This window comes from Glandiceps talaboti, chromosome 20, assembly GCF_964340395.1.
Source record: "Glandiceps talaboti chromosome 20, keGlaTala1.1, whole genome shotgun sequence".
Classification (NCBI taxonomy): domain Eukaryota; kingdom Metazoa; phylum Hemichordata; class Enteropneusta; family Spengelidae; genus Glandiceps; species Glandiceps talaboti.
The window spans coordinates 9959527-9982797 of NC_135568.1; the positions used below are offsets into that span (position 1 = coordinate 9959527).

Below are 23271 nucleotides of genomic sequence, written 5' to 3' on the forward strand. Positions count from 1 at the left end.
TATAAAAGACCAAAAAATTTTGAAGTTGGACAAATCACCAGTTCGTCTATATTGTCTGGTACTTGTGGGTCTAAAGACAATGGAGTCGTTTCCACTTGATCGACTTAGAGCTATCTAAGAAGTGAAGACAGATGGATTTATTTTAGCCCCCTCTTATCCAAAGACTTATAAGCCGTGTTGCTAATTGCTGCACCGTTGTTTACTTTACATTTTGTGCTTGTCGATATGACAATAGAAGAGGTGTCGATCGGGTAGTACAAAATCCTTATTGTCTATTCGGAAATCAACTTTTAGTAATGGCCGACGTTATCTCGAGATCGCAGAACTCTACACCACATAGACGTTGGTGAGAGACGCTCCGTATTGTCTACCCTAGAACTCAGGCCACCCGAAACAGAGCTAGAAGTATGCTATATTTTGAAGTTTCTCACGAAATGTTAGACTCTTAATTTTCTGGTTTGTATTATAGACTTCGTTCTGCGTCTCACACTAGGTTTCGGGGTCACCATGAGCTCTCCCGTAGCGTACAAAATTATTCAAATCTATGAGAGTTCTTCTGATATTCTTTGGATTTTTTTTTAAAAACTCCAGAATAATCCAAGATTGTGATTTTAAGATATTTTGCTTTGTAGAATGGTTGTTTTTTGTTATTTTGTTTAAAAAGTTCATATTTTTTGTAATCAGAGCATATGTATGTATGTATGTATGTATGTATGTATGTATGTATGTATGTATGTATGTATGTATGTATGTATGTATGTATGTATGTTTGGATGGATAGATGGGTGGATGGATTTCGCTCTGTGTTTGTGTCTGTATTCACGTGTAAGTTTGTGCATGTTACCCCAAAATCTCCTGTTATAGTAAATAAGTACTGGTAGGTATGCCTGCAGTCATTAATAATATGAAGTTTTCAATGCATGGAAATCTAGTGAATTGAATGTACTTGGCGTATAGAGTACTTAGTAAGACATAAACCAGCAAAGTTGACATACAAAACTAACAATGCGTGTATGTTTAGCTGTCAATGGGTTAGACTGCTATTGGTGTCTCTGTGAGTGTCACACAATTGTCTGTTTTGTGTGAGTGTGTGTATCTTTCAAATCTATCTTGAAAACACCAACCGTTTGACTGGTGACTGCGATGGTCATTACACATATCAACCATTCAAAGTTTGAACCATTCTCAGATCCCCCTCCTTTCTCCCCCCTCCCCATTCCCATAAAGTAATACTGAGAAATACCAGCTGAAGTGGAGTGTCAACTATTATCTTCACGTCTTCTCTGATTCACAAAAGAGGTTCTGCCTTGAAAATGTCTTTCGACAGAAGATATACTGCAAAGCCAGTATGTCAAGTCAGATAGCCAAGTCTCTGGGTTATACTGTCAAGCCAGTATGTCAAGTCAGATAGCCAAATTTTGGGGCTAGAATTAAAAGTTGGTTGTCGACCCTGATATGATTATATGGACATCTCACTTTCTCCAAAACAAGATGTCGACTAGACTACGAAATATGACGGACTTGGAATATATTTTCTCGCTCTTTCTTTCATTTGTTTGCACTTTATTTTGATTTAAAATAACGGGATGAATATTCACAATTTGATCATTTCAAAAGTGTAATTCTAAAATGATATTCGAACGTGTCAAAATTTTCAAACCAACCACGACTTTTGTTGGATTTTTTTGGCGGGAAAACATGAGCTGTTTTGGATAGGTTACACTTTGGTCGGCTGCCTGATAATCAATCTATTATTTCAGACTTCAGTTAATAGTTGTATAGAAATCTATTCGTGTCTTGCCAAAACGGGTCCACGCGAGTCTTAAACTAAAATACTCGAAGCGCTAGCAAATGTTAGAAAAATATATAACTTTTTTGAATTAATTAAGGTTTAACGAGTTGTGCAATAATGAAGGAGTGAAATTCTTGACATGATTACTGACTAGGATATATATATTTTGTCGTCAGCGCAGAAATAAGCTAATATGAAATAAAAAGTTAGGGGAAGAAAATGTCGTTCACTGAATTTTGGGCGGGAATATGGTGGGCGCTGAATTGTTGTCGCGCGGCGTAAAAACTCAAAAGTGGAGTTTCCTACAGAGGCTTTAAAACACTCTGAATGAGATTATGATAGTTCCAGCTACATAATATATTGGCCTTTTTTTGTATTTTGTGAGAAAAATGGATTTTGAATGACAAAGAAATTTTAAGTACAACAGTTAAATAGTTGTTATTTGTAATTTGTTAGATTTTACCTAGATTTTGTCCAGCAACTTTAAGTTAGAGCATAGCTTTTGACGCAATGGTATTTTAGTGTTCTCTAATTTGCGAAATTTTCTCTAGTTTTTTTCTCTCGTTTTCTTGAAGAGTAAATAAAGTAATGAGTGACGCAGAATGTTGAAGCCAGATCCCAGTCAGATTCGCTTGGGAATTAAATCGGTCGAAGAAAAGAAATGCAGATTTGATAACATTTTTTTTTCGAAAACTAATTTTTGACATGACTTTATCGAAAATTTTGATACTTTTTCATTTTCCACGACATAACGGTTTCTGCGAATGTCAACGAGCCCCAGAAGTTGACGAGGGAAGTTTGTTAGCAAATCATTGAACTATTTACAATTAATTGAATTCCATAGACTGGCGTTAAAACGAGTGATCCATTCAATTCAAAAATGAAAAGTCGCACAGTAAAAAGTCATGTCAAATAACCCCGATCGATACTGTTAGTTTTCCATTTCAAGTGAGGGTGTTCCGACTTTTATGACTTACTGAAATTGATTATCTTTACTGTCAAAGGAAATTTATTGCCAACAAGTTTCGACAAGAATCCATCTAATCGTTCTGAGTTGAGTAAGTAACGTTTCTGTAATCTCGGCTTTTATTCTGTTCAGCAATTTCTAACACTGCAATATACCCCTAGAGCTTACTCGCTCTGTAGAGAGAATCCACAAAATAAAAGAGTTGGGCGGGTTCTCCCTCTGTCTTAATTATACATTTGGAATTGGCAGATTAAGAGAATGAATTCAAACATTTGCAAATGTCGTCTGGTTTTTGTGTCGATGGAATAACGAACGAACTATAGTCTTGTAATAGACAGTCAACTTTGTGCAAATCGCGCCTGAACAGCCCTGTGGGCTTACCAGTTCTTTCCGTCGACCAGCTAACTAATCTGGTTAAATATGAACACTTGTTATACTTCGTGTGTAGAAATCAAATATGGAGGTATTGTTATTATTACTCTCCTTGGGGCTCTGGTGGTCTTATTTTCCAAACTATTTTGAGTGGAGGCCTCCCTCCCTCCCCCAAAGAAATTCTCATCAGCTTTCAAGTATATTCAAGACTGTACATTCACAATAATGTGTTTTAATTAACAATAGTGTGATTCCATTTAACAGACAACTAATGCCCATTTTATACGAAATAATGCAACTAGCCAACTGAGAATAGTAATTGTGAATCCCTCATTCGAAAGAATTTTGGAAATCGATTTTTTTGGGGGGAGGGGAAGTGAATTTGATCAATTTTAATCAGAGTTGTTAAATGACTAATTAATACACATTTCTAAAGTAAAATTGATGTGTATCTAAAAGTTTTGAGCTAAGTATTTTCGTTCACTATATTTTGGCGGGAAAGAGTGGTTGCCATTAAAGGGGTTATTCACTTTCATTCTTCTGCCAAGGGTTTGAAGTTTTCTCCTATGGACATTGGTCTCCAAGCCTCGTCTTCGCGCCAAACTAAGCAAATTCGTAGCATACCATTGAGAAAGACACTGCAAGTGTTTGTCGGTATAAAATACTCTCTTTAACACCGTTCACGGCCTTGTTCAACCAATAAAAAGAGACACCGCATGGTTTTTTTTTGCTTGAGAGGAATTTATTGTCTTCTTAGACCCACTGACTGCTTGATGCCATTATGAAAAACACACTTAAAAAGGGAATGTTTGTTAACGGGATGGCTCTTATAAAGACATGTTAGATACTCAACAGTAATTTTGTTTGCACTTCAATATTAAAACAAAACATACATCATTCCCAGTTTTTGAAAATAAAAAAATTGCTTCCAAATTCTCACTCTGTATTTGCGTAACTTACAGCAATGTAGTAGGAACCAGAGTAGGTTAACGATACTGCATATTCGTGTCTATTTGCATCTTGGCGGTAAAAAATACACTCAGCTATTTAACAGTTTCTGGTTGGGTAGAAAGGCTAGATCGGCTAGTACAATACACAGCTATAAAAGCAAATCGAAATGTCCAATACTGTGAACAATTTGTTGGTAGCTTGTTTAACACTGCCATCCCTATCTAACAAAAAGACACCATTGCTAGATTATTTTGTAATTCATACCGTAAATTTAGTCTTAACATATTGCTTATTTTTTTTAGCCAAATGGATGACAAATATTGGAAAGCAAAATAAACCCCTGAGTTCTGTTCAGATCATCTAATAGCCTGGCTAAACAGACTCCTATTTAATAAAAATGGAGTTACACCAATACTGAGTTTATTGTTTTGCATATATGTATTTTTTGTTTCAGTTTAAAAAAAAAAGAATCTGAAATCGACTAGTACCAGGGGTTTTGGAAATCTACATGGATGTATATCTGAAGTGATACATCTATAAATCAGTGAACAAGTAACAGTTCCGTTGTTGCTTTAAAAAAAAATAAAAACACGAAAGCAGCCTCAGAAAGCACTCAAAGCTGCCAGGTGAGATATTTACATCAAGTTAATGAAATAATAAACATTGTGAATAAAGTTGAAAAAGTTCTTATAGTATAGCAACGCAAAAGAACTTGTATATGTTCACTGCTAACTTCAAATATAGAATCTATGTCCATTGTTCATAAAAATGTTCTAGTCTTTGACTTTAAGGTCCAATCGTTCAAAAATCAGTCCTACGTGTTGTCTCGGTGGTCTCTGTTCAGAAAATCCACAATCGGCGGATTTCTCGTCAATGTACTCAAATAGTAAGTTTTCATTTCATTACTTACTAAACTGAATATACTAGGGATTCTGTAGGTATATAACTTATGGGATTTGAGATTTAGAGTCTGATGGTGTGTCGGCCTGTGTTGGCGTTGGTGTGGTCACGCTTCCCGGTGTAGACGGTGGAATACTTGGCGGACCACTCTGGCTATTTTCTGTGTCACTACCGCTGCTACTGCCGCTGCGTTTTCCGCTTCCCCCGTTATTGTGTGTTTTTACGTGTTTACTTAGATGGTCACTCCTCATAAACCGCTTGTTGCAGACGGGACATGCGAATCGTTTTTCTCCCGTATGGGTTCGTAAGTGGCGTTGCAGTTCATCGGACCGTGTGAAACGCTTCCCGCAAAACAGCCAATTACACACGAATGGCCTCTCGCCCGTGTGCCAACGGAGATGAGCTTTAAGGTGTGAGGTCTTTCCGTACACTTTACCGCATCCCGGTATATGACAACTGTGAATGTTCTTTTTGGGAATACTTTTGCCGGCCGCTGCAAGCCTTTCGTTTTCATGACAATTCGGACAGTCGCATGTTGCTCTTCCAGTGTATCGACGAGTGGCCCGCGAAGCCGCTGACAATCCTGTGAGTCCTGGTTGTGTCATTAGAGGGGATGTCATGTTAGGCATACTCATGACGTCACAATGGGTTGGAAGCATGGTTTTAAAACTGTCCTGTAAAAGTGGTGGAGTTGCAAGCAACTGGGCTGCATGATTGCTTGAAAGAGCTTGGTGAGCTGCTAAGGAATAGTCCGAACAACTACCGTAGTTTGGGAGTTGTGAGTGCAGTGACGTACTGGCATTCTGCACAGGGTCTAGCCAGTTGGGAGTGCCTGCTGTATGCATGTCCCACCAAGTACTCCCACTCGACGCAACTTCACCCGAAAGTCCATGATGAGCCGTTGGTTTGAACCACGCAGTTGGTTCGTAAGGATGTCCAACACCCATTCTTTGATACATACTGGACATAGTAGAAAAGCCATCGGACATTCCTCCGTGAACTTTCTGTATAATTGCCGGCTGTCCCGTCAAGTCCGACTGCGAACTCCGCATCTGGGAAGCGACGTTAGGGATGAACAAGTCACTCGCGTACGACGTCATGGGATTCGACGATTGCGACAAAGAGTAAGATGAAATCCCCGCGGGTAGACTTGTATCTACCGAACCGAGGGCACCGACTCGTGGGTTGGTGATACTGCTCTGGTTAACCAAACTTGGGGTAGTTTTCTTCCAAGGATGAAACCCTTTCCCAATGGCTGCATCAGCTAACGGAGGAGGGCTCCTATTCCCAATTTTGTTACAAGTTGCTGCTAACATGGCTAAAGGAGTTGCTCCGGGTCGTGGCTGCTCCTTCAAGAAAAAAACAGAAATCACTATAAATTAACTTTAAGGAAGGTGAAAAACGGCGTTGTTAGTTCGTTGAGATTTAGGAGCTTACAATGTGAGCGAATGAGCCACGGCTAAAGAGTTTTTACGTGCGCAAGGGATATCAATACACACAATAGGCTGGGTTCGATTTTTTTTCAGATTTAACAGTTAACGGGCGTTCTTATGATAGGTTAACTTAAATACACACCTAGACGAAGAACGGTGATAAAGTTCGTGTAATCAGCTGCTCAATTTGGAAAATTCTTTTGGTAATTCGGATATAATTGTCGAGCAGTAACGCGTACAAAACTACCACCGTCATAAACTCTTTTTTTCACTGTCATCAAAATATTACCTTCTTGCTCTTTTATTAAGTTTAATGACACTTCCCTCATGTTGAATGGCACAGATTACAAAAGTTGCTCCATTTCAGATGGGCTTTATTTGCCTATAAAACTAACAGGGACCATGACTACCCTGCCTATTTGTTCATCTCAGGATCATTGTCTGACTCTGAGTTTTTTTTAGGCGGGAAACAAAGAACATTCTATATCTATGCACATGATATATATGATGGAGGTGTAACTTTTTAACCCTGGCCTGGCCGGAGGTTACCATGGAGATGCGTTGTTAGGGAACCAACAATTTCCGTTAGATTTGGCCCATCGGAATGACTGTAATTTGCTAAATTTCATTTGGATAGTGTTCTCAAGGCGTATCTCGTCCTTGCTGCGAGCTGTTTTCATTTGTGGCCGACACCAGCAACATGTTTTGTGAAAGAGACGAAAGTGGTAATCTACGTGATATATACAACGCTGTACTTTGATATATGCACATGTTAATAACAGCCTATGTATAATTCACAAGAAATTTACGAAAGAGTGCTATGAAACATACATTTCGTAGAAAACCGGCAATTATAATGTAATGTAAGTGAAATCTACAATACAGTGCTGTGAAACACACATATGTAAGAACCAACTAGTAATTTACATGAAATCTACAACTGTGAAACATACACATGTAAAGAACCTGCTAATAATTCACAATGAAATCTACAACAGTGCTATGAAACATACACATGTAAAGAACCATCTAATAAACTTACATGAAATGTACATCACAGTGCTGTGAAACATACACATGTAAAGAACCAACTAATAATTCACAATGAAATCTACAACAGTGCTATGAAACATACACATGTAAAGAACCATCTAATAACTTACATCGAATCTACAAGAGAGTGCTGTGAAACATACACATGTAAAGAACCATCTAATAATCCACAATGAAATCCACAACAGTGCTATGAAACATACATGTGTAAAGAATCATCTAACATGAAATCTACAACAGTGTTGTGAAACATAAACGTGTAAAGAACCAACCAATAAGCCACATGAAATCGACAACATAGTACTGCGAAACATACCAATTTTACTCGGAAGACACTACTGTTTCGCCTTCAGACAATCGTATAAATTTAAGCTTGTCCGAACCTTTCCAAATATACTTTGAAATTTGAATTCTAAAAACCAAACCGGAATGTGAAAGAGACATGTTTTAGAACCAGCTACATAATCGACAATACACTGCTGTGAAACATACACTGAAATTAACAGCTACAAATAAATCCAGATGAAATCAACAACGTAGTTCTCTGAATCTTAAACATGAAGAAAACTGAATACTAATAGTTTCATGAAATCGACAACGTTGACAAACATACTTCAGTACAGGAAACAGTCTCCAATATGTGTTTATGAAGGACGTGGTGTTGTTAGGTTTGTGCACCTGATACAAAAGGACTCATTGGAGTTTTAGCCAGCTCTATGCGTTAAAACTGACACTGAATCCTGGGAGTTGAGTACGAGTACACGACATTTTATGGGCTACAAAGTACAAACCTTGGTGTTAGCTTTACTAGTTGTACTAATTATAGGAAAGATTAAGATCTATCAATTATAGGCTGTTGAAGGAGTTTGGTGATACGTTTTTATGACGTTTCTTCCGGTTGGCGACGATGATGATGACGATTATGATGGTGATAATGATGGTGATAGTGATGATGATGCTGGTGATGTTGGTGGTGGTGGTGTTGGTGATGATGATGATGATGATGATGGTGGTGGTGGTGGTGGTGGTGGTGATGAGGATGACAGTTGTAGTGTTGATAGTAATGATGTTAATGATGATATTTTGAATCATCATCATCATCATCATCATCACCATCATCATCATCACCACCACCACCACCACCACCACCACCACCACCACCACCACCACCACCACCACCACCACCACCACCACCACCATCGTCACCACCACCACCACCACCACCACCACCACCACCAACACTATCCAGAAGCAATTATTATCTGTACATTGTCTACATTTTTCAATTCAAGAAACATATGGTGAGTGAGTTGTTATTCAATTTTCTGCAATCAGCAATATTACGTCACCAGTTGTACAATTTCATCCTTGTAAATTAATTTCAGATCAATCTAATGAAACGTACACAATGTAACCATGACAACGCAAGGTTCTCATTAGCAGGCACCTCATTAACCCTGAAATATACTATTGGTATAAACCAGTTATAAGGTGGTAATCTTTGATATAAACGTCACCAGGAGTGGATGTTGGTTTCCATGGAGACACACTGTACCGTCAGTAATGTTTGAAGAGTGACGTCACCGTTGGAGTAAGCTGTACTACTTTGAATGATTTTTTTTTCTGTCCTTAGCATGTTTAACCTTTCAAACGGTAACATCGTTAAAGTGGTCATATGGATGAGGATTGGGTATTTATTTTGGATTTTTTAAATCTATGAAACAATTTTATCATGGCATCCGACTTGAAAAATCAGTGTGGAATAACATTGACCAAGTCTGTGTTTGCAACTCAATACAGCTAAAAATGTGTTTTAAAAAAGTTTGTTATTGTACGTACAGTAACAAACATTTTACACAGTTACCAGTCTTTTGCAATGTATTGAGTTACAAACACAGACTTGGTCTATGTTGTTTCACATTGATTTTTCAAGTAGGAAGCCATGATAAAATTGTTTTATAAATTAAAAATCCAAAATAAATATCCAATCCTCATCCATATGGCCACTTTAACGAAAAGGGGGTAGACCTTAATGAGACATAGACGATAGAACAATAGAATTCTCAATGGACTGAAACCGTTGTTTTTTATTTTTATTGTTACTATAGTTACGAGTCATATTTTCGTTTCTCCTTTCTACAAAAATAGTTAAATTAATACACTTTATACAGACACGTGATGGTTTAACCGATTTGCCTTTTTTAATGAAGTAGCACACGATTTTACAAACTTTTAAGATTTATAATAAATGATAATTTGTTCTTGTGTCAAGCAAGGATTCTAAATGTATCGTTTGATCAAGTCTACAGGCTTTGTCAAACTGACTGTTTTTTCTGGCTTTACCGCTATTTTTCTTAGAATGTAATGCATGTTAATTAAATTGGCCATATAGATGAGAATCGGATATTTAGTTTGGATTTTTTTAATTTATAAAATAATTTTATCGTGGTTTCCTACTTGAAAAATCAATTTGAAACAATTTTGACCAAGTCTGTGTTTGTAACTCAATACATTGCAAAAAGCTAAAATGTGTGTATTGTTCGCAAAATAACATAAAGTTTAACACACTATGAGTTTTGTGTGTGCAATTTATTGAGTTACAAATAAGGACTTGGCATATGTTGTTTCACATTGATTTTTCAAAGTAGGAAACCATGATAAAATTGTTTTAGAAATTTAAAATTTAAAATATATACACCACCCTCATCCATATGGCCACTTTTAGGTAACTAGAAGATGAGTAAAGGTTGGTTATTTTATTATATTGATTTTAAAATAAAAGTTTACGACAGTTTACTGGTTTGCAAAGTTCCATAAAATTTGACGAAATTTCTTGAAAATTATGAAATTGAACATTTTTTTAATATCCGAAGCGAGAAAATACATCCCGCCTTCAATTGGAATCTTTTGATAAATTATTAAATATTAATAGAGTATAAAAGATAAATAAGCTATCTTTGGATCCCCTTAACCCTCTCCACCCCTCCCCCTGTATTAGTGTACATTTCCACCGTATCGGATGGAGGTGTATGTTTACCCTCAGACCACAAATGTGGTCTGAGGTTTACATATCGCACATTCCCGCCAAAACACCTACTTTGTACAAATAATGAAATTCCTTTATTGTGATAATTGGGGTGACTGTAAAGACAATGAACACAGTTTTAGATGCGGTGACATATGGTTGTTGCGTTGTTCTATCATGTTCTTAGACGGTAATTTTTTCATGAGAAAATGTCGCAGTGACCGCTTCAATGTCCGTACAAACAAATGTGACGTAAACTATACTGACTGTACGGGCAGACGTCCCCTTCTCTCTCCTCTCCTCCCTCCCTCCTTATCCACCCCTGTCTCTCCCCTCCCATCTCTCACCCCTCTCTCAGTCTGCCCGTCTGTCTGTCTGTCTGTCTGTCTGTCTGTCTGTCTGTCTGTCTGTCAGTCTGTCTGTCTGTCTGTCTCTGCCTGCCTGCCTGTGTCTCTGATTGTCGTGTTGTCTCCCTTTATATCTCTCTCTGTCTCTATCTCTGTCCCTGTCTCTCCTTGTCTCTCTCTCTATCTCTCTCTGTCTCTGTGTCTCTGTCTCTGTGTATTTGTGTTCTTCTCTGTCTGTCTGTCTGTCTGTCTGTCTGTCTGTCTGTCTGTCTGTCTGTCTGTCTGTCTGTCTGTCTGTCTCATAATTGGGAATAAAGATTGTATATCTTGATTTGTAGCTAATGTAGTAAACACATGGCGATTGATGTTTGTTCGAAGATTAGTAAAATAAAATATTACATAAAAATAATATTCCACTTAAAATGACACCGCGTAAGTAGAGTGAACATACTTCATGGTAGTGTGGGCCATATGGATAAAAATTGACTGTTTATTTTCGATTTTCTAATTGATAAAGAAACTATTCTATGTTTTGCTATTTGGAAAAAAAAAATTAAAAGAACATAAATTATATCAAGTCATTGTTTGTAACTAAATGAATTGCAACACATTGAAAAATGTGTTAATTGGTACTGTATGTACAATAACAAACATTTTACATACCTTTTGTGTTTTGCAATTTATTGTGTAACAAACAAGTACGTGCTTTTCCACACTGATTGCCAAAATAGAAAAAAGGTAGTAGAGTTTTTCTATCAATTAAAAAATTTAAAAAAAAAAAATAGCCAATTTTTATCCATATGGCCAATTTAAGTTAGTTTCTGGTGCGCATGTGTAATAGAGTCATCAGCCAAAATTTAGAATTTAACCAACTTCTTTTAGAACAGCTAAAACAACCCCAGTGAGTACGTACCCAAAGTCATTTAGATTAACCATTTGAAATTTGCTTCAAACTTGTTTTACATAATGAAATCGAAGACTATTTTCTAAAAGTGGAAAATATAAAAACAATGCTTTCAAAATTTGTTAGAGCAAATTCCAACAAATGACAAAGAAAAAATCTTTTAACCGTCTTGCGGACTCATCTTGGAAGTAATCGGGTTATATGGGTTACGAAGAAAAAACGATATAATCGAAGTCTCAGTCATGAAATAAATATTTGTCGGATGAAACTTTCGAGTTTTGTTTCGAGTAACGTTTACACACAGTATATTGTTTTCTCCTTTTTCACTGAGAGTAGCTCACCTCCGCGTTACCACCCAAAACCACCCTGTGTCTCACAAAGTCTTTTTAATAGAGCTGTCAACTTTCCACGTTTAACTTGACAAACTTGTCGATACGGTCGACTTTTCGTAAACTCTGGGCGGTATCGAGACAAAGGGGAATTGACAGGGTGAAAAACGAGGGACACTTGATTGAAGCACCCTTATAGAGATACTATGCAAAATCGCTCAAGTATAGACAAACATGGGACAGCCAGCTATGAATTCGATTACAAAGAGAATGACAAAGAAATATACGACAACTTTAGTCGATTTATGAGTAAATTGTTGATAATCGCAACGTCAATATCGGATGATTTAAACCAGGTTCAGTTATATGTTAATTGTTTGATTTCGGTTTTGGGAGGGAAAGGAGTTTTGACGATGGCCAGGACCGAATGACCTTCGCGACGGTCGGCTTCTCAATGAGGTTTGATTGATTATCGCTACCGTACATCATCGTTAATTTTGCTATTCTGAAACCACATGTTCAAACTTGTACAGGGAACTGAGAAATAGTCGCCACCTCAAAGTATACATGGGGTCAAAATAATTCATTCAAGCAAAAATATGGTGAAACATTGCACGAATGCTAAACTTAGGTATACCAGAATTATCTCCTGCAAAAAAACCAAACACTTTTCGGGAGTTTTTTTTGGAATTGAAACATCGACGATATCTTCACATATATGTAACATGGAACGGTGCTGTTCATAGAAAACTTGTTCTTATTTCATATTCAAGCCTTCAAGCGTCATAACTGATGCCAAGCAAGATATTCATAACACATAATTAGAATATAATTGGTTGAAATCTACAACGAATAGAACTTACCGACTCTTATTGAGAAATAATTTATTGGTGTCGTTGACTCGTATTAGCCTAGTCGAAATGGATTTACAAATCTCTGGCGATAAGGCAAGTGGCTGATAAATATTGTTCTGCCACATTACATAGAACGATTTACTTCAGTTCGTTCTAGCAGTAGGAAACAATATGTGTGTGTGTGTGTGTGTGTGTGTGTGTGTGTGTGTGTGTGTGTGTGTGTGTGTGTATGTATGTAGGTATGTAGGTAGGTAGGTAGGTGTATATATGTGTGTATGTGTATGTGTATATGTATGTGTATATGTATGTGTATGTGTATGTGTATGTGTATGTGTATGTGTATGTGTATGTGTATGTGTATGTGTGCACACATGTTTGTTTGTTTGTTTGTTGATAGTGTATTTATTTGTTTGCCACCCCATCCTATCTGACCCCAATGGCATATATATCCACTTGTACTTCTTAAAGCAATTTCAAGTTTCTTTAAGAAATTCTCAAAAGTCATGATTTGGTGTGTTCTTACAGTGAAAGTATGCTCGGGTCATTGAATTCCAACTTGTTAGTTCAACCGGTAACCATGCTTAGACTAGATTAAGTACCGTAACATTCCAAAAACAAACACGCCATCAGGTTATACGGGAAGTCGTTATTTTCACATGTCAAAACTGAAGTATATTTGAAATTCAAATTCAGAAATTTCAGACGATCCAATCAGTAAAATATTCAAATATATCGATATCTCCATGGCAATACCGGAAACATCAAGGGAACCAGACCCGAAACTATTTTCAAGGTGTATTTTACACCGTTTTGTTTGACGTTGTCAACCAGCACACACTCGTAGAGCAAGACAAGAGATGTGCTCGAATGTTAATTTTTTTTTATATCAATCCGAAATTTATGATCACCGGACGCGGCTATACTCATGATTTTGACGACATTGTTAGTTTTGTGTATTTAAGTTGTGACTTTTTAAGTTTATGAAAGGGTGTTAGGCCTACAGGTTGGATTTTGAAAATGGGGACAAAAAAAATAGGTTATTCATGTTTATGTTGTCACAATTAATGGCTACTGGTTAAACCACATTAGACAACTTTGAGGAAGCCATATTGTCATCTTCACGAGATGTGGCCAGGCCCATCATTTGCAACAGCTCTTTTGTGGTTTAATGTGGTTTCAATTTTTACGTTTCTCGTGACACATACAAAAATCGTTACCAATTTCCGCACACGATAAGCATTTTTCAATCTTAGTATTTTTCTCTACGAAATAGCAGTTTTATAAAAACAAACAAACAAACAAACATGGAATACTACACAACACTGCCGGACGATTTAGTCAGACTACATTGTCTTCTAATAAGGTAGTACCCAACACAAATTTCCCGCCTAAATGATGTTAACATATTTTTGTTGCGCTGTACATTTTTTTGTGTATTCAAACTTTATTTTAGACACAGATCATCAAAAAAGTATACATTTTATTAATTCTGTCAAAATTTGTAATTAAAAGTAATTTTTTGAGAGAAAATAAAATAAAATAAGCGTTTAGGTCTATTTTTGCCACTTGTGTCTGCACCTGAAAAGGTTACACCAGAGCGTTGGGATTTGAACTCAAACAGCCTCAATAATACCGCGAAAACTGAGATGACGAGTCAAATAAAGGTTACATACATACATATCAATTTTACCTTCAATAATATCAGTTTAATATTTATACAAAAAGAGATTTTACTTGCAACAAAGCTCAATTCAATACGTAGCTATTGATACACGATAAACGCACAAACACCCGACCGGGTCCCTGAAAAGCATGTGTGTGTCATCAAGATTTATAGCCCCCAAAATAGTATCGTCATATTTGTGGGAACCTTGTAAAATTGTGTAAACAATTTAGAAAAATGTTGTAATTATATTCTGTGAGATATGATAAGTTACAGCCCCCTTCCGCGTCGATAATTTAATAATTTCTATGCGGAGAGTCGCCAGTTATGTTTGGATAAATTAAACGGATACTTTTGCTCCATGATAGCAATATTTCATGAAGGTGTTATGTTGATAAAACAGTGACTGGTTGCTGGCTTAAATTTAACTCAGCCGAGTGTGACCTTTGCATCGGTCACAGGTCGATTGATTCTAACACCGAATACAAGTCTGTTACGGATTGGCTAACACACACGAATTGTTACCTGTATGAGCGATAAAAGTCCAATCACAAAGAATGTTGCATTACGAACTGGTAGTGTGCTGGTACCAGTACAACCGAACTGTTGTTGTTCGGAAGGAGGGACCGTCGCTGTTTTAGCTTAGCGCTTGGGCTGGTTTCAACGGGACATGGATGTTTGTCCACACGGTGCTGCGCTGTCAGTCAGCGGACACAGCTAGAGAGAGAGCTATGCAAAGCCGCGTAACAGAAGGCACACACGAATGCGCAAAGTGAAAAGATCTTCACCCTTAGTGACAATTCTAATGAGGTCCTCTTAAGAAACAATGAAGTCGACGAAACCAAAAACCAGAACCTTAAGAATTGATCTCAATTTCATTTTTAAAAGACATCTAATTTACCACGACTATGAACACACATCGACCGGCTTCGATTCTAAGATATCGAACAGTGTAAGTAAGGTATTCATTAACAAAAATAAGCATTTGGAGAATCGAAAGAATTGACCAATCTAAACAACAACTCAAGACACCCTTAATTATATCATCCATTGGGTACTTCATTAAAGTCTAACTCTTTTTAACTTGCAGTGTATGGCATGACAATGTGTATTGATTTAAGTAGGGTTCTCTTGTAGAAAGGGGTAAAGGAAAACACACAGTTTGTTTTTAGTGCAATAAGATACTAAATGCCAGCTTGGGTTTATTTTCTCTTTGGTGGACCGCTGAAAATGGACCAAGCAGTCTCAGAGAGTTTTCAGATCGTTGTCAGACCAAACTGTAGTGGTATAAACCCAAAAGTGTGATTATCAGCGGTCATTAATTGAAAGTATAGTGTGAGATTTACTTTAGAAGGAAAGTAAATGTGTTTGAATTGTTAATGTACTCGATCGAGTGTTACTTGCCCCGTCTACAATTGACCCGAGTGGGTTTTTTGTTGCATGTTGAATCGGTTCTCAAATCAGCGTCTCCCATAAATCATGTGTGTGGCTCATAATGGTGGAAAGTATTAAGGTCGCGTACAGTGACACGACCGAAGCATGACAGCAACCGGACAATCTTGTTGTTTCACACTAAACAAGATAAGTATTTGAATTGATGCACTTTATTTATGATTGGTCCTCAAGTGTGCAATAAAGCAAAATGTTGCCCTTCACTTTTCCCAAAGTTAAAAGCAGATTTTTGATAAATAGTCTAAAACGCTGTTTTCACCTGGATAGACACGCCTGTGTAGCAAAGTGTATACACAACATGGCAACCCAAACAGACCTCACCTATAGCTCAGGGTTTTTGAACCGGTAGCGTATACGTAAAGTACTGCCTTGTATACCTAAAAGATTGTTTAAGAAAATAATAATAATGATGACCCCCTTCATCTCCATTTTGTGAAACCTAAACATTATTTGAAGGGTTTTTTTCCACACACACACAAAAATGGTAACCCATTCATTTTGTGACATCTGAATATTACTTGTAGTTTTTTTTCATTACAAAGGGTTGTTGATTTCATATCCATAGCAAAAGTAATTTCAATGTAATTGTGTCATCACATTATCTAATGAGTCGGTGTTGTGGCGTTTGTCTATTCATTGAAATGTACATGACCCGAAAAGAAAAAGGAAACAGAAAAAAAATTGAAAGAAAAACTAAGTGTTGTTGAGTTTATCTTAATGATGGATTTTTTCAATTTAGTTTTCAAAGTTTTGCTTGTTTGTCTTTCTAAGTGTCATCGTGGTGCGGTTTTGAGAAACTGAAAGATATTTTTTTTATATCACACATACTTTTTCCACTTTAGAAAATGAGTATCGTTTCTTATCATTTTGTCCTCGTTATGATGAACTGAGAAGGAAGTTCCTCCCAAGATGGTTTTGTGGAAACCATTCACGATGATAAGTTTGTATCACTGATAAGCTCATGAAATATTAAGTTAAACGAACTTCCAAGTTTCATATATTATGCATTCAAAATGAGAAACTGGGTTTCATATAAAACTTGCCTTATCATTTCAGAACCGTCTATTTTGTAAACTATTAGAGCCCATGGCCTTCTTTGCAAATACAATTTAATTTTATTAGAGAAAAGGTTTTCACTAATTCCAAGCTTCGTTTAAGATTATGACACAGTGTATTTAGGATCAGAAGTTAGCACAGCAACTTACTTTTTGGAGCTTTCACGACGCTTATTTTTTGTGAGTTGTTTTTCTGTACCATTTTAACCCCAGAAAGGTGAAACACGTTGAATAGGATCTATACTATAGCTAAAGTAAAGTTAGGGATTAGTTTGTTTTTATTCTTTGTGTTATGTATTTAAAAGTAAACTGGAAAGAATATACCGTGTGTTTTTGTAACTTTTTTGGCATTGAAACCAAAACTTGACTTGGACCAGATACACACAGATCGACCCTTTTTGTGAAATTTCAATCATTCATCCGTTGAGGAGGAAATGGCCAAATTCACAGAAATTTCATAAAGGGGAGCCCCTTTCTTTACATAGCCGGGCATCGCAGGGACGATAAAACGAGAAAACTTCGCATTTTTTTTGCGCGGCAATATTTGGAATACTTTCTAAATGTTGACAAATACTCAGAAGGAGAAGACAGAGGGGTGAACAAACAAACATCAATTAATCTCCGTTACACGAAAAAGCTGATATTAGCCTTAAACAAATAACTCGAATGTGATGAGCAGAAAACGCAAACAAGCTAGTAAAATCGCCAAAACAAGTCACCTTAATCTGGCCATGATCTGGCTTAGACAAGTACCAATAATTCCTCATACAGTCAACGCGATATGTAGATATCAAATTCAGAAAAAAAGGTCTGAATAAACGTTTTCTTTGTATACTTATGGTGTATCATTTGCTTCGGTTCTTTGATTTCGCTGAAGCAGCGCAACCAGAGAGTTAACCATAATGAAGACATGTTGCCATCATAAGAAAATGTCATCGGAGAAAACAAGGAAGGGTAATCAAGATCTAGACAACGTGAGCGATATGAGTCTATTAAACGATATTTCGTAATACATCATTCTTTTCGATTTCAAAAAAAAAATGGGAGTTTTAAATAAAAATTACACAAATTTCATTTGTTTTTACTCGAAGGAGAATTTCATAACGTTGATACATGTCTGATAATCAAAGTACGGTTATCGTGGCACGTGGGTAAATGAATTGCCAATTAATCAGCTAAGCTTACGATATATGCTAACAGTGTCAGTTATCTAGTTTGTTAAAAAGTGTGAGGTGGTTTTGTTGTCTTTTTTTTTTCTAGTCATTGTTGCGTTGATTCCTAACTGTGCTAGAGGTACGGCGATGAACATTACATATAGGTATAACCTTAGCGATCATGCACACAAAAGCTTATCAAAATTGACTCAATTTCCGGTAGAAAACGCACTCGAGTGGTTGAGTGTTATAAGCTTAGCATCTGGTATATTTAATACATAATACAGCATATCACTATAAGCAACGTGTTGGCTTGAATTTACAGGCTACCTATCCATTGCACGGGGCGAATTCAGCTACGTTGAACGTTTTCTGCAAGGTATTTTACACGGGTTAGACAGAGACCTAAATACTGTAGTGGTCGCCCAGAGGTACAGTACTATCGAAGTTACGTACCATCTGCAGTCTCTACGAAACCTAGAAACGCCAGACGTCGGAGAGACAAAAGAACAAACGCGAGAAATTTGGCACGCAGCACCATTGTCAATTTCATGCAATTAACGACGTTATTGCGACCTTGTACCAAAGCCGATGCTTGCAATTATTTCGAAATAGAAGATAAACACTCTCTAAGTTAGTCCAAACATTTTAAACGTGGTATTTAATACTAAATCTGTATTAGAAAGATCACTGCCTGGCGCGCTGAGTTATCTACGAGGGTAACATGGAATTTAAATTTTCTATCATACAATTGAAAAATGATGAATTCTGGGAAATTTGATCTGATAAAAAATGATATCGTCATTTAGTACACTACTTGGGTGAATTGAGCGAAGTACGCATAGAACCACCGGTTTTTACGCGTTATGACATTTTTGGCCCCTTCCTGTGATTACAAAGACGGTATCAATGGAGACCTGCTATTAAAAAACTGACAGAATGTCCATAAAATGAATAAAAAATGAAATAAAACGCGGTAGCGTGAGAACTACTAAAACGGAGAAATTCGTTGACAAGTATTCTATGTGTATGTGTGTGTTTTTTACCGTAATTAGTCAAAAGCGTGCAGGAAAAAAGTACTTAACAAGTTCCCCGAAGCCGTAGTCAAATAAACCTGGTACAGAATTGTTATAATCAAATTTTAACAAACATTCAAAATGGTAGAACGGTTTTTCTACCGAGACTACGAATCTGCCGTCCCCTGAGACCAAAATATTGGCTTCCTGACTACAAATGTTGATTTTATTTTGTAATTTTTTAAGAGTGCTTCGTCGATCAAATAACGGTATATATCAATATTATTGATCTCAAGGGTGCTTGAAATAAATAGTATTTGTTTTAGTCTTGAATGTACTTTGCATGTTAATTTCCAACGCTTGGTTTGGAGCGGAGATTATTCTTTCTGTTCACGTCCAGTAGACAGCGACGAACGTCAACCCACCCAGGTAAATTCGCTTAACCGACATGATAACATGAAATACATCAATCCATCACGATTACTCCGACACGCTAAATTTGCTTGCCTCTCAGTTCATGTTTAGAGTTTCCGAGACCAGACATGATGATTAAGATTCTTATATACACGTGCGTGTCTATTTCATGCTGTAAGTATCACTTCAACCACAATCGTGTACATTTCTCAGTCACACAAATAAATTACACAGAAGACCAATTTTTATACCAAACGTGATAATTTAGAATTACGGACTAACTTCGATGAGTACTTCCCTCTCTAAGTGTTATCTCTAACGGGGTGTATTTTGTCAATTTCAGTGTTTACCCATGAATTTGTGCGTATATTTCCATTTTTTGAGTACTTCAGTCTCTTTCTGCTCATCAAAAAGAAGAGTTTCACCCCAAACTGTAGGTAATAAGGAATGTAGTGCTTGGTACGGAATGACGTGTAAAAGTATGAATCAGATTAAATGAGGATGTAGCATCGAGTGGGACGGTGGGGAACTCGACTTGAGGCATCACTGCTGTTCGACCCATGCTGATCTCATTTCTCATAGTGAACATCATTATCTCAGAAATATACACTGAAGTATCACGGATGGTGACAAAAAACACGAATTTTTGGTAAAGTGATAAATTTTGACCCATTTCAAAGGTTTCCAAACAAAAACAAGTTATGGCACCTTCACTATAATACAGTGCGCTGAAATATTGTCACCTTATCTACTAACAAATGTTCAAATTGTCAATCACATTAGCACATTTATGTAAACCTCGCGATAAAATATCACTTCCACGTGAAATATTCATGTCAAAACACTAGTGCCTTCAAGCAACAAATAAAACAGGCCCGTCTGGATGTCGTGTACATCAATTTAGACTAATTTTGTCAATATGTAGTAGTGTAGGTAAGGTGACATGGCAGCGTCCAACAATGCGAAAATCGCGTCCTTCGTTCCCAATACAGTAGTATTGCATTGACATATAAATATCACAACCGCTTCGCAAAAAAAAGGTTCATTGTAGGGGTTTTTCGGGCTTGCACAAATTTCACTGCAACAGCGACTCGAAGCAATGGACACCTTGTTCATAAAACGGTGGTTCTCTTCTGCTTGAGCGCCTAAACTGAAGCAACACTAACGACTTTTACGTATGCGTGGATCGGGGAGAGATATTGCATAGTCCCGTTTCATTGTTGCTGTACAGTGGCTTCACAAACAGTCGCACAAACTGACACCATAACAATAAAACAGGCGGCGCTAAATTTCTGGTCTTCAAACGCTAAATTCTCTTAGCTAAGACACTCTTAATATAATGATATACGGAAGCGACTTTTCCTACAATTCCTGCCAGTTAAACAGTTTTCAATAACACAACAAATATTACCCGGGTATGTTTCAGTGACGATTTCATGGACCCATCGGGGCTACCAACCCTTTTGACCACGACTATCGATATCACCGCCGCAGTATTATGACAAAGACGGACCGGAAAAAACAATTCTGGTGTCCGTGTATTCCATAACAGTACTGTTGTTAGGTTTGGACACTCCATTACAGTCAGCGTTAGATTCCAAATTCGTGATCGGGAGGAACATGGCCAAACTGCCACCAACTGACCAATATCGTGAACATGCAACAAAACGGAGCGAATGCAATAACAGTAGTTAAACCGGAAAGGCTGTACTTACGAAGTTTGATGAATGAAACACAGTAGGAGCTAAAGGGACGTGTAGCGTACACACAGTCTCAACTCTTCCGATACTCCGAACTTTTTTCCCGAATTAGGGTTTACAGCGAAACGGTGCGACTATACGAAGACCATGGCTTCCTCGACAGCAACTGACATGTCATAGACAACACAGCGAGAGAACGGCAAGCGTGCAGTGAGTACGGACCAGCTGAGGGAAGCTTTATAAACGAGGCAAGTATCACTGGGCGAGTTATGTCTCTAACAAACCCAATTTGTTGAGTAAATGAGAGCAATTGCGACAATTAGAATTGAACGCAAGATGAGAAGTATCTTACCCCAAGCATGGATGTCGCCATTATACACTGCTCTCCCTCAGTATGGTTTCTTTTCCGTAGCCCTATAAACGTGAAGTGGGCCTATACAGCAAAAAACTTTTACAGATTGTGAGGTGTTGAGTCGGATGAGTATAATGCAAATGACCAGACCCGCCCATTTGGCCCTATAATTGCCGCTTACCCGGGCTTTGAAGTACCGCGATCTGGCTGATCCGCCAATCATCCGAAGTCCCTCCATTACTTTTCACATGCGCAGAAGACCAAGAAATATTACAGTTTGTGTTAGCTCAGTACAGTGTATGAATAATTTTTCGAAAATCTTGAAGTAATAATTAATGTTTTTTTTCTCATTTATCTAAAAATAAACCGTTTGATGACGAAGATGTGCAAAAGTGTTACCATGGTTACATTGTTTTTTTAAATTGATTGGTAATCTTTGAAGTTGATGGTATTGTGTTCCTTTGATGAAGCTTATCAAAATTGCTTTAAATTATCATACGATTATTTGAACCACCGGAAACTTTTCTATGGATCCTTGAGACCAGGTTTTCGTTGGAAAAAGTCGTCAAAATTAATTATGTGTTAAAATAAATATTGGGGATACAACATAAACGTTATATGGCACTGTGACTGACATTGTGAGACAACTTATATTGACTAGAGCTTGGATTGCATCGTGTTCGTTCCGCAAGAACCTCTCAATTCCGTCTCATTGCAAATACTCCAAATGTATTACTGTGCAAAGCTGCGGTCTACTCTACTCTGATGTCCTCTGCTTAGGATCTGCGCATGAATGACAAAACAGGGGGGAAAAACGGAACAGATTCAGAATTGAAAAGGTGACTTGCGCAGCTGTAATGCAGGAAAGAAACACAGTAAATTGTCGTGTTATAAAAAAAAGCATTGAAAATTACAAAAAAAATGTATCTTGCCCCCAGGTATCGGATAAGACTTACGGTTTATAGACAAAAACTGAGCAGACCCGAGTTCTACTGATTTGGCTGTTTTAATGAGTTTATATTGTTTTCTTTTCACATTTGACCATGTCAAAAGAGTTTTCTGCTCAACAAAAGGATGGCTAAAAAGAGATGCGAAAACTCACCCCATCTGCACTGTGCTTAGGGGGCAAATATAATTTTCGCACAATGTAAAGTGGAAGGTGTTCGGCAGAAACGGTGGCATGACCACCTCTGGGAAATGTAGCCCCTCCCCTTCTGAAAGCCGAGTCGTATTAAGACATAGTTTTTGCTCAAGTAAGCCGAGGAGTAGAAAGGTACAGTTCAGACTATTAGCAGTCCAACTCCCTAAGACTTTGAAATTGTCAAAAATTTCTGTTTTCAGTCTGATAAAAAAAATGGGAGAACAAGTCAGTTTTGGTGAGTGATACTGTAACGAGCGAAGCGGCAGATTGTCTGGCGGGGTTTGATTGATGGCACACCGGCAGAAATGAACCAGATCGCCGCGGGTTATTTTCATGCCGTTATTGATACTTTGAATTGCCTTCTCGTGGTGCTTTCAGTGAACGTGGCAATCTCATT

At 37.4% G+C, this 23271-nt stretch overlaps 1 protein-coding gene across 2 annotated transcripts; it reads right to left on the minus strand.

Annotated features, from left to right (window-relative positions):
- Window positions 1-3874: 3874 nt before the first annotated feature.
- Window positions 3875-21859, minus strand: LOC144450496 (transcription factor Sp9-like). 2 transcript variants are annotated; one of them, XM_078141133.1, is made up of 2 exons: window positions 21734-21859; window positions 3875-6331 (listed from the first exon to the last, which is right to left on the minus strand). In XM_078141133.1, the coding sequence occupies exons 1-2, from the start codon at window positions 21752-21754 to the stop codon at window positions 5030-5032; spliced, it is 1323 nt and encodes a 440-aa protein (XP_077997259.1). In that variant the 5' UTR covers window positions 21755-21859; the 3' UTR covers window positions 3875-5029. The 2 variants fall into 2 exon arrangements, with proteins under 2 accessions (XP_077997259.1, XP_077997260.1); XM_078141134.1 differs by lacking the exon at window positions 21734-21859 and adding an exon at window positions 21397-21547.
- Window positions 21860-23271: the final 1412 nt, after the last annotated feature.

Coding starts and splice junctions, on each gene's coding strand:
- LOC144450496 (XM_078141133.1), bottom strand. CDS start 21,754: ATGGCGACATCCATGCTTGGG. Junction 6,332..21,733: donor TGGCGACATCCATGCTTGGG/GTAAGATACTTC, acceptor TTTTTCTTGAAG/GAGCAGCCACGACCCGGAGC.